Genomic DNA, 12,440 nt, shown 5'->3' with positions numbered 1-12,440 from the left:
ACCAAGTAATTCAACTCCTAGTTATATACCCAAAAGAATTGTAAGCAGGGACTTCAAACAGACTCTTGTACACCAGTGTTCATTAAAACATTAGTAAAATGGCCAAAAAGGTATAAACAATCCAAGTGTTCATCAACAGATAAACAAAATGTGGCAAGTACATATAATGGAATATTATTCAACCATAAATGGGGTGAAGTTCTGATACATCCTGCAACATGGATGAATATTGAGAACATTATGCTAAGTGAAAGAAGCTAGACAAAAGGGGACAAATATTATATGATTCTACTTATATGAAATATCTAGAATAGGCAAATTCATTGAGATAGAAAGTGGAATAGAGATTACCAGGGGCAAGGTAGAGGGGGTAATGGGGTGTTTATTCCTTAATGGTTACAGAATTCTCTTTGAGAAGATGAAAAAGTTTTAGAAATTACAGTGTTGATGGTTGCACAACATTGTGAATGTAATACCACTGAATTGTACATTTAAAATGGTTAAAATGGCAATTTTTTGTTATATATGTTTTACCACTTTAAAATAATTAATGTAGTATACCAAAAACTACTGAATTGTTCACTTTAAATGGGTCAATAGTATGGTATGTGAATTATATCTTAGTAAAGCTGTTTTTTTGGTTAATGTTTTGTTTTTTAAACATTAATACAGCTATCATTTCTTGTCTGGATAAATATGTAATGTTCTGTCTGGTTTTCCTGGGGTTTTTTTCCCCAGAGTTGAAAAAAATTTGTTCTTCATATTGTAGTCAGAGTAGTAGTTTTAAAGTCTTTTAGTTTTGTGCTTAAAATCCTTTCATGATACCACTTTGCTTTTCAGAAGAGGCTCAAACTTTGTAACATAGCTTTTACCTTATGAGGTCCTTGCTGTTCGAGATTTTAACTTACTATTTGGGTTTTCCTGCTCATACATCAGGTTTTCTCTAGTATCTAGACTTTTGTACATGTTGCCAGCAATATTCTACGCAGGTCTCAATTTAGATATAACTTCCTGTGGGTATCTTTCCTTCTATGGTTCTTCCTTCCACTGGGCCCTCTCCTCCCTGTTAGATATACCTCCCCTCTCCCCTATTGACTTTACTTGAGAAAGGCTGTTTTTTAAAAAAAAGTACTTTCCAATTGTTGCGATCATGTACCACAGGAGTTTTTTTACCCCGTTGTATTAGTTTGCTAGGGCAGTTGTTACAAATACCCACAAACTGGGTGGCTTAAAAAACAGGAATTTATTCTCTCAATTATGGCAGTAGAAATCTGAAATCAAGGTGTTTGCAGAGTTGGCTTCTGATGGTTTGCTGGCAGTGTTTAGCGTTCCTTGGTTTGTAGATGTATCACCCTGATTTCTGCTTTAATCTTCATATGATGTTCTCAATGTGTGCGTGATTCTGTGTCTAAATTTCTTCTATTTATAAGGATACAGTCATATTGGATTAGGGCCTACACTGATGACCTCATTTTAAGTTGATTACCTCTGTGAAGACCCTATTTTTATTTTCATTTTTTTCAGGCTTTTTGAAGTACAAATGACAATTTAGAATTGTATGTATTTAAGATGTAAAACCTGATATTTAGATATATGTATACATCGTGAAATGTTTCCCACAATCAAGCTAATTAACGTGTCTATCACCTCAGTTACCTCCTTCCTTCTCCCTTCCCCATCTCCCTCCCTACCTCTCTCCCTTCCTTCCTTCCTTCCTTTTTTTTTTGGCTAAGAATACTTAAGATCCACTCTCTTAGCAAATTTCCAGTATGCAGTACAGTATTGTTAACTGTAGTTATCCTGCTTCACATTAGATCTCTAGAATTTATTTATCCTACATATCTGAAATTTGTGCCTTTTGACCAACATTTCCCCATTTCCCCTACCCCCTCAGCCCTTCGCAACCACTGTTCTACTCTCTGCTTCTAAGAGTTTGACTTTTTTAGATTCCACACATAAGTCAGATCATGCAGTATTTAAAGCCCTAGTTCTAAATATGGTCACATTCTGAGGTACTGGTGTTTAGTGCTTCAGCATATGAATTTTGGAGGGACACAAGTCAACCCTTAACCCTTATGTTTCACTTGAGAGTGTGATATAAGCTTTTTCTCTGTTTCATTATTATGTGATTGTCACAAACATAATTTTAATGATTATAGAAGAATATCCACTTAGCCAGTTTCCTACTGTTAAATACACTTAGCCCTTCATATCCACAGTTTCCATGTCTGTAGATACAGAGAGCCCATAGTTTGGGGTGGTGTGGGGGAGAAAATTCCAGAAGGCAAAATGCGAACTTGCCATGCCCTGGCAACTTATACATAGCATTCGTAGGTGATTTAAAGTATTTGAGAGTACGTTATATGCAAATACTACTCCATTTTATATATGGGACTTGAGCGACTGTAGATTTTGGTAATGGAGGGTGGACAGACCTGGAACCAATCCCCCCAAGCTGACTGTATTTATTTTTCACTTTTGCAGTATAATAATTACCATGGACCCTTTTATGCACTTCTTTTAGAACAGATACCTGGAAATGAAGTGGTCAGATCATTTTTAAGGCACTTGATACATGCCACAAATTTTTGCAAGTATGAGAGGCATTTCTTGCTTTCTTAGTAGATCATTTATTAATCATATTTTCTCTTTGTGAATTATCTCTTTAAGTCATTTGCCCATTTAATTTTGTAGTCTTAATGTTTTTCTTATCAATTTTTATAAAGTCTTTGCATAGTAAAAATTGTACTGTTTATCTTCTCTGCAACTGTTTTACCAATTTATCATTTGCCCTTTAATTTTGGTCTTGTTTCTTTTTCAAATTATAGATGATTTGTTTTTATTTTCCTCAGTAGTTCTTCTATTGCTTCGAAGCTTGGCTTGTCCTTCTTTTTTCAGAGTTTGCTAAATATGTAATTCTGCTTTTTCCTGGATGTTTCTATTGGGTTTAAAGATATTTAATTCTAATCCATTTGGAGTTTGTTTTGCTAAATGGTATGATGTGAGAATCATTTTTTTCTTTAATTGCTAGCTTGTGGTTTCAATTCCATTAATTAATCACTACTTTCCTCAGTGATTGACAGTATCTCACATATCGAATTAAATTATTTTGGGGTGGAGATCTATTACACTGATACTTTATTAAAGATTTATAGTAGGGACTTCCCTGGTGGCGCAGTGGTTAAGAATCCACCTGCCAGCGCAGGGAACACGGGTTTGATCCCTGGTCCGGGAAGATCCCACATGCCGTGGAGCAACTAAGCCTGTGCACCACAACTACTGAGCCTGTGCTCTAGAGCTCGTGAGCCATAACTACCGAGCTCACGTGCCACAACTAGTGAAGCCCGTGTGCCTAGAGCCTGTGCTCCACAACAAGAGAAGCCACTGCAATGAGAAGCACGTGCACCACAACAAAGAGTAACCCCTGCTCGCTGCAACTAGAGAAAGCCCGCATGCAGCAACGAAGACCCAAGGCAGCCAAAAATAAATAAATAAAAATAAATAAATTTATAAAAGAAAAAAAGTCCACCTGCCACTGCAGGGGACACGGGTTTGATCCTTGGTCTGGGAAGATCCCACATGCCACGGAGCAACTAAGCCCGTGCGCCACAACTACTGAGCCATCGCGCCACAACTACTGAAGCCCACGTGCTCTAGGGCCCGTGTGCTGCAACTGCTGAGGCTGTGTGCTGCAACTGCTGAAGCCCATGCTCCTAGAGCCTGTGCTCTGCAACAAGAGAAGCCACCACAATGAGAAGACTGAGCACCACAATGAAGAGTAGACCCCACTCCCTGCAACTAGAGAAAGCCCGCGTGCAGCAACGAAGACCCGATGCAGACAAAAAATTTTTTTAAAAAAATTAAAAAAAAAAATTATAGTACATGTTAACATCTGAAAAGAACATTACCCTCTCTCCTTCTTTACTCTTTGTGCTTTTTCAGGATTTTCTTTGGTATTTTTACCAGTTTATTTTTGCCTGTGTGCTAGAACATTTGTCTCCATCTCTCACCCAGTATTACCTCCCACATTTAACATTTTTAAATTAAATTTACAGGGAAGATAATTTAAGAAACATTGAATATATGTACATTCAATCTTCCCGTTCAAGTACTTGGTATTTTTCTATATTGTCTTCTTTAAATCTTTTATAAAGACTTGTAGTTTTTTCATATAATTCAAACAAATTATTCACTGTTGTTATTACTTGTGTGTGTATTAGTTGCTGGTGATTTTTGTTGGATCTATTAAAAACAAATGAAAATTTTTTATTATTAACAATGAAAATGTTTACTATTATTGCTTATTCGACTGTCTAGAAGTACTGTTTGATTTATGTTTATCTAATATGCAGTTGTTTTACTCAGCTTTATCAATTCCAACACTTCAGTGGATTTATTTGCATTTTCTGAGTGAACAGTTTATTAAGTGGAAATGATCATGATTTTCACCTCTTCATGTTTTGTAACTATGTCCCATGTTACTTAGAATATTTAAAATCTAATATTAAATAAGAGAGATAATGGAAGACATCCTTTTTGTTGTTATTATTCCTGGATGTATCTGGTGTTTCACTAGAAAGTATTATTTTGTCTGATAGCTTGAAAGAGGTTATTTCTTAAGAGAATTACTGAACTCTTTTTTTTTTTTTGTGGGACTTGGGGTAGTATTTTGGAATTGGTATTAGATTTTATCAAATACTTTTGGGCAGGGGTACTTACAGAGATTATCACATGGAGTTAATTTAATTTTTGCACAGTTATTAATGTTTGCTAATATTAAATTACCTTCAATACCTGTAATAAAACTTATTGTTTTGCAGTAGATTGTTCTTTTTTACCTACGGTTTAATTTTGTTTCTCAGCATTTTATTTGGCTTTTTACGTTCTTCTCAATTAGTGACATGAGTCTATAACTTTTTTTGGTGGTATCTTTGTGAGGTTTTGATTTCAAGGTAATTTTTGCTTGAAACTTCTAGTACATCTACTGCTATCCCAACAGACAAACTATACTAAAGTGAACAGCAAACTAAAAGTGTGCTTTAGGTGATTAGAAAAATGAAGAGTAGTATGGTAAGTGGTTAGTGCTGCAGATGTTGATTTAGGCACCATTTTCATGGAGTTGCATAAGAGCAACAACATGACTTGACATGGCTCTTCCCAGTTTCCGCCGAGCTTTGCATGTCAGGCTGACTCAGAAAGCACTGGAAAATCTGGGTCCCGCTTATGGTAGGCACTTCATAAGCAGTTTTGAGTAAATGGTTAACATTACAGTGACTATCCCAGAAACATTTCTCAGGCCCACGTTGATGCCTATTTTTTATTTTCTTTTAAATTATAGACCTCAAATGTGAAAAGCTAGCATAGTTTTCTTTGGACTTTAAATCAAGGACTGTTACCAGTTTTCCTGCCCTTAATACTGACTTCAAAAAAGGATACAGTGTCCTCCAGATCTTGATTCCTTGTTGTCACTAAACATAAGCTTATAGGTTCTTTGAGTTTTAAAAGTTTTATTGTGGATCACCTGGGAAAATAGCATGTAACAAAGTAATAGAAAAGTTACTCAGGAAATCTTATAGTCATAACCTCTGTATGCTTCTGTTTACCTTAGCTACTACCTGGAAGAACCTTTGGACATTACATTTTCCTTTCTCACTGATACCAAGAGTATATTTCAACCTCATTTCTAAAAAGATGTCTTTCAACCAAATTTCCCCTTCTTAAAGCCCTACCTAAATGTGAAGAGATGTATCATTTTTTTCTAGAATAGATACAAAGATGTTAGATTAGACCTTTGTCATTTCTCCCCCGACCACTGCAGAAGCCTTCTTTCTCCCTTTTCTTTTTGTGCATTCTAGCTCTACCACTCCTCCCCCAAGTTAATCTTTTAAAGATACAAATGTATTTATAACCTTTTATTAGTTCCACATCAGAAATAGGATGCAGTTAGATTTTTCCTTCACTCCATACACCAACAATATTATATATAAATTAGATATTTAAATGTAAAACAAATAATTATATAAGTACCAGCAGAAAATACAGATAAATATTTAATCTTGGTGTGAAGAAGACTGTAAAATACAGCAATAAAGGAATACACACTTAGAAAAATATTGGCAAAAAAAAAAGAAAAATATTGGCAACATATGGCAGGCAAAAGGTTAATAGCCTGAATAAAGAAAGTATTATTTTTATGTAATAATATACAAAAATAATATTCAGTTATATGAACAGTTCTTTATATTGTAGAAAGAGTTATTAGTTAATATTTTATTATTCTTACAGATTAACTAATCTTTTATTATTACTTCTATAGCAAAAACAAATTAGTTACTCACCAGGAGTATGCAGCATAGAACATCAGCAAGAAATAACCAAACTAAAGACTGATTTGGAAAAGAAAAGTATCTTTTATGAAGAAGAATTGTCCAAGAGAGAAGGAATACATGCAAATGAAATTAAAAATCTGAAGAAAGAACTGCATGATTCAGAAGGCCAGCAACTTGCTCTCAACAAAGAAATTATGATTTTGAAAGACAAATTGGAAAAAAACAGGAGAGAGAGGTAAGAATCAAGTTATTTACTCCTCTAATAATTATTTATTGAATACCTGTTCGGTGTCCAGGACTGGAGATATATGGCAATAAACATATTCCAGTTCTCAAGAAGACCAAAGTCAAGATTGGTAAACAGAAAATTATATTACAGCATCATAGGAAAGCAAATGGGATAAGTATAGGAACACCCGTAGAAGAGGCACAAAAGATAACTTTGGTGTGTCTAGGTTTTTTGGACAAAATTATTTCTGAGTTAAGACCAAAGATATACGAAATATATAGCTGTGGAAGAGTGTCCAGGCAAAGGTTAGCAGAATTTGCCAAGATCTAGAGGAAAAGGGTAGCATGGCACATTCAGAAAATGAAAGCTGTTCATTGTGGTGGAAGCATAAAAAGAAAGATGAGTGGTGAGAAATGAGACTAGAAAGGAAAATAGTTGTAAGACCACTGAAGGTAAATTACATGATTATATCAATATTTATATTTTTGAAAGACCACTCTTGCTACTGTTTAGAGAATGGATTGGAAGGAGCAGACTGCAGATAGTAATCTAGCCATGAGAGGTGAGGTGCCTGGACCTTAGACACGAATAGTGAAGATGGAGAGAAGTTTATGGATTCAGAAGGTCTACCGAGAAGACAGAACCTGGATGACATGATAACCAGATATGAGAAATTAGAAGCAGGAGAAATTATCAGTGATACTCAAGTTTCTAGGCTTTAGGTAACTGAATGTATGTTATTGTCATTCTCAACTTATATTGGAAGCCTAAGTTTAATTCAGTTTGGTCTGTTCATTCAGCAAAATTTTTTAGAACCTGCTATGTGAAAGCACTGCTGTAGGCCCTGGAGGCATAACAGTGAACAGATAAAAATTCTCTCTCCTTATGGAGCTTTCCTTTAATTATGGTGAAAGACTATAAGCAAAATGTAAATGAAATAAGTAAAATACAGAGTATATAGGTAATGATATAGGATAGGTAATATATAGGTAATGATAAATTCTAAGAACAAAAAATAAGGCAGTGGATGGGGGCTATGAAGAATTAAGGGGGAAAATTAAATTTTATATATACATATATATATGAATGAAATAACCAGGGGAAATTATACTGAGAAGGTGATTTCTCAGTAAGGACTGAAGAAAGTGGGGGAGATATCTATACAGATGTATGAGAAGAACATTTTACATGAGGAACAAGAAGTCTGTTAAAAAAAATAATGGGGGCTTCCCTGGTGGTGCAGTGGTTGAGAATCTGCCTGCCAATGCAGGGGACACGGGTTCGGGCCCTGGTCTGGGAAGATCCCACATGCCGCTGAGCAGCTGGGCCCGTGAGCCACAATTACTGAGCCTGCGCGTCTGGAGCCTGTGCTCCACAACAAGAGAGGCCACGATAGTGAGAGGCCCGCGCATCGCGATGAAGAGTGGCCCCCGCTTGCCACAACTAGAGAAAGCCCTCGCACAGAAACAAAGACCCAACACAGCCATAAATAAATAAATAAATAAAATTTAAAAAAAAAACCAAAAACACATCCTCCGTAGACCAGAATGTTTTAATAAATAAATAAATAATGGGAAGACAAAACTATGGAGATAGTAAAAAGATCAGTGGTTGCAAGGATTGGGAGGAGGATGGGATGAATAGGCAGGGTACAGAGGATTTCTAGGGCAGTGAAACTACTCTGTATGAAACTGTAATAGGGGATATATGTCATTATACAACCTAATGTAAATTGTGACGTTTTAGTGATAATGATGTGTCAAATGTAGGTTCATCAATAGTAACAAACGCACCACTCTGAGTATATGGGCAATCTCTGTATTTTCCTCTCAGTATTGCTATGAACCTAAAACCTTGATAAAAAATAAAGTCTATTAAAAAAATAATACTAAAAAAGAGGCCAATGTGGATGAAGCAGATTTAAGGGGAGAGAACAGTGAGAGGTATGCATGAGAGGTAATGGGGGCCAGATCATGTAAGGCTTTGTAAGTCATGTTCAGTGACTTACAATTTTTTACTCTCAGTAAAACCATGGCAGGGAAGCATTGCAGGATTTTGAGTGGAAAATGGACAAATACTGACTTGTGTTTTAACAGGATTATTCTGACTACTAGATTAAGAAAAGTCTGAACTAGATAAGAGAAAAAGCAGTGAAACCATTTAGAAGGTTGTTGCAATCATCCAGGCAAAAGATAATGGTGGATTGGGCCTAGGGTGGTGGCAGAATTGGCTGTGAAAAATGTTCGAATTCCAGTTTCTTTAAAAGGTAAAAATAATGATATTTGCTGATAGACTAGATATGGGGTAAGAAAGAAAGAGGAAAAATCAAGGATGATGCTACAGTTTTGGGCCTTAGCAATTAGGAGAATATAGTTGCCATTTAGAGAGGAAAACTGCAGAAGAAGCATTTTGGGGATGGGAATAGCAGGAGCTCATTTTAAACAAATTATGTTTGAGGTGCTTTTTAGGCATCCAGGTGGAAATGTCAAGTAGGTCATCATACAGACTAGTCTGGATTTCAGGGCTAGAGATAAAATCCTGGGAATATTTATCATTCACGTGATATTTAAAGGCGTGAGACTATATGAGATCACTTAGTGAATGAATATAGATGGAAAAGAAGTCCTAGGACTGCAACCTGGAGCACTCCAATCTTTAGAAGTTTGGAAATGAGGAAGAAACAGCAGAGTGGAGAGAGAAAGAGCGGTAAGAATGATAGGAAGATGACCAGGCAAATTTGGTGTGCAAATTTGGTGTCCAAATTTGGTGTTATGATGAATACATATCAAATCTGTCTACATGTTAAAGTAGATGAGGTCTAAATCAAATAAGATGAGGACCATATAATTGATAGTTGAGTTTAACAATATGAATGTCATTGGTGACTTTGATAAGAACAATTTCAGCGGAACAGCAGTGGGCAGAAACCCCATAATGGATCCAAAGACTTGAAGGAGAGCAATTGTAAGAGCAAGCAGATAATAAAAGCAACGAGGTAATAACTGGAGGAGAAATTTATCTCAAAAATAACACCATGCTTGTAATCTGATAGAAAGTACCAGTAGATGATTCAGGACGGAGAGGAGAAAAGTGTACCTGAGCAGGCGCATAAGCAAAGAGCAACCTTAGCTACGTTTTTCTCCTGTAGTCAGAGAAGAATAAGTAGAGTGTATGATCACAGGGGAAGGTACGTGGGGTGTTGGGAACTTGTTTTTCTGTTGTTAGGGTCGGGCATGTTGAATTTGAGGTGCTTGGGAGACAACTTCGGGGAGATATTAAGTCAGCAGTTTGTAGCCCAGAAAAGCTTCAGATGTAGATTCAGAGTTTGTCAGCATAATGGATGATAATTGAAATAGGTGGTATAATGGATGAGATAGCTCAGGGAAAATGTGTAAAAAAAAAAAAAAGTTGAGCACCTGTGACAGAATACCTGGGAGCATTGGCATTTACGTGGAGGAAAGAGGGGGTGGGGGGCTCACAAAGACAGCTGAAAAGTCTAAATGTAGGCTGAAAATCAAGAAAGTGGGTATCACTGAAGCCAAGGGAGAACAACATTTCAAGAGGGAGGGAATGGACAACACTGTCAAAGGTAGCCAGTAGATTGGATATAATAACAGTTGGGACAATAATGAGTTTTGGGACAACAGTTTTTTTGAGGTGGTGGCAGCAGAAATCAGATTTTGGCACAGGGAGGAAAATTTAGGCAGTGAGGAAGTGGATACGACAAACTCAAGATTTCAAGGTGGTTACCAGTGAACGGGAAGACAAGGAAAGTGGAATATGAAGTGTGACATAGAGTTTAGGGGAGAGTTTGTTTATTTCGTTTCAGTATGAGAGAGACTTAAGTTTTGTTTAATGCTAATAGGAAAAAACAAAAATGGTTGTATATAGAAATTTTACTCAATTTATTCATATACTTATTTTTCTGAAAGGATGCTTCTTTGTAATTGTTTGTATTTTTTTCATTGTTGTTTGTTGTTTGGAGTTGCTTCTGAATCAAGAAAGATTCCTAAACATAACTAAATTTCACATTTTGATTATAGATAAGAAGGAAAGGGACACATTTGTTTGGACACAGGATGGTTATTTTCCTAGAAGTTATCATTTAAATTATAATTTAATTTATATTCAATAATTTAGTGAGGAAGGGATTTTTAAGATTACATTTTTAAAATCAGCCATTACTTATGTCGTTTATTGACTTGGAAGCAATCATAAAATTACCCAGAACTGCTTCACATTGAAATTCATTTGCTGCTAACTAACATCCTCCATCAAACTGCTGTAGAGATAAGCCTCTTTATTTGCACTTCAACTCAGTATTCAAAAACTGATTCCCCTTTCTCCCTTAGGAGGTTTTTGTTGTTGTTGTTGTTGTTTTTGTCTTTTTGTCTTTTAAGGCACTGTTTTTTATTTTCTCAATGATATAAGGTGCTTTACAAGTATGAACAATAACCTGCTACACTTTAATGTTTTGTATCCTTTCCATTGATTTCTTTAAATCTGGAATGTAATTCCCTGTGTGGCATCTGTTTTCTAATGTAGAAAAAATAACTTATCAAGCACTAAATTCTACTCTAAGGATACTAAATTTATAAATTTATTCCACTTTTGTAATGATAGCCCAAAATCCACCTGATTGATGCTCATTTGGCACGTTCTTCTCAATTCTGGTCGCTAAACTACATCCTGAGTTAGGATGAAAATAATGCAGCTTTCAGACTTTGAAATGACTACATTGATATTGCCAAAAGGGTCATGAGGTTGTCTGCGCAGGACAATGTTTTCCATCACTTACAGAGTTACATTTGGCATGTCAAGAAGAGAGGACATAATCCCACAGCTGCAGACATTTAAAATAAAAGAAGACAGCCACCAGGATTCGTGCAGAATATTTTAAATATTCCCGTTGAGCAAAATGATTTAACTGATTTTTCTTCAAGGGCAATGCTCCTATATGCATCCTCTGAAAAATTAAAGATCCTAGAATAGCGTCTTCCATGTGGGACATCTTGAAAGATAATATTTTGGTTTCAGTGAGTTACACAGCAGGTCTTGTTAATTTAGCGAGTCTGTTCACAGTGTGGTGGTTTCATTCTTTAGATTTGCAGTTTATAGAGAAAGAAAATTACAGCCTGCACACCCAAGACAAGGACAATTCCTCCAATGAAACTGTCTGCATCAAAGGTAGACTTCCGCGCAGGTTGTGAAGTCGGAGTTAAAGTGGTATCAGTTGTACCTGATGTAGTAGCTGAGGTGGAAGCTGTAGAAGAGGAAGGCAGAGTGGTGGTTTTAGCTGTAGAATTGGTTGGCAATGGTGTGGCAGTGGACGCAGGACAGAATTCTGTGCTGTTCACCACCTTGCAATCACGAACTGTTGAATTATCTGAACAGTAGCCTTTACCTTTGCATTTTATCCAAAAGCAGGTAGTGTTAGCAGCATTAGCATCAGAACAGGAAACCCCGTTGTTGCGGCTTTCACAGATTTCTGGTGCTGGAGTGGTGCCCGGCGGAGCGGCGGCGGCACCGGGGCTGTCCTGGTGGTAGTCGGTAAAGCGGAGGGTGTAGTCACGTTCGGGGCCAGCGTGGTGTTCTGAGCCGCGCCCGTCACGTTCGGGGCCAGCGTGGTGTTCTGAGCCGCGCCCGTCACGCAGAGCGCGGCCAGGCAGCCGGCGGCCAAAAGCAGCGGGCGGGGCAGCGCCAGTATCGCGGCCTCCGCGCTGGCCTTTTGAGCGCATCCGTCCCTCTGTCCCCTGCGGCGCCGCCTCCCAGACTCCTCCCTTTGGAGGTTTTTAAAAAGTTCGTTAGAACTGTGTTTACCCCTAAGGGTGAATCAGTTCTGTCCGTTAGAACTATCGTTTTAAATAAGTTTTATAATATTG

General features: G+C 37.0%; 2 protein-coding genes across 15 annotated transcripts in view; one reads left to right on the top strand and one right to left on the bottom strand.

Annotated features, from left to right (window-relative positions):
- CDC42BPA (CDC42 binding protein kinase alpha) overlaps positions 1 to 12,440 on the top strand; it is a 322,438-nt gene that overhangs the window by 221,227 nt on the left and 88,771 nt on the right. For all 14 annotated transcript variants that reach the window (XM_007167184.2, XM_007167178.2, XM_007167177.2 and 11 more), the window contains one exon: positions 6,317 to 6,564. In XM_007167184.2, the coding sequence (XP_007167246.2) occupies positions 6,317 to 6,564 (248 nt within the window). The remainder of the gene's footprint in view (positions 1 to 6,316; positions 6,565 to 12,440) is intronic.
- Positions 11,018 to 12,296, bottom strand: LOC103000479 (sialomucin core protein 24-like). The gene is made up of 2 exons (XM_057555617.1): positions 11,702 to 12,296; positions 11,018 to 11,094 (listed from the first exon to the last, which is right to left on the bottom strand). Exons 1-2 carry the CDS (start codon positions 12,294 to 12,296, stop codon positions 11,018 to 11,020), a joined length of 672 nt encoding a protein of 223 aa, XP_057411600.1.

The sequence above is a fragment of the Balaenoptera acutorostrata genome, chromosome 1, assembly GCF_949987535.1.
Source record: "Balaenoptera acutorostrata chromosome 1, mBalAcu1.1, whole genome shotgun sequence".
In the NCBI taxonomy this organism is placed as follows: domain Eukaryota; kingdom Metazoa; phylum Chordata; class Mammalia; order Artiodactyla; family Balaenopteridae; genus Balaenoptera; species Balaenoptera acutorostrata.
The sequence above is the reverse complement of the archived record's forward strand: the minus strand, read 5'-3'. Positions and strand labels throughout refer to the sequence as shown.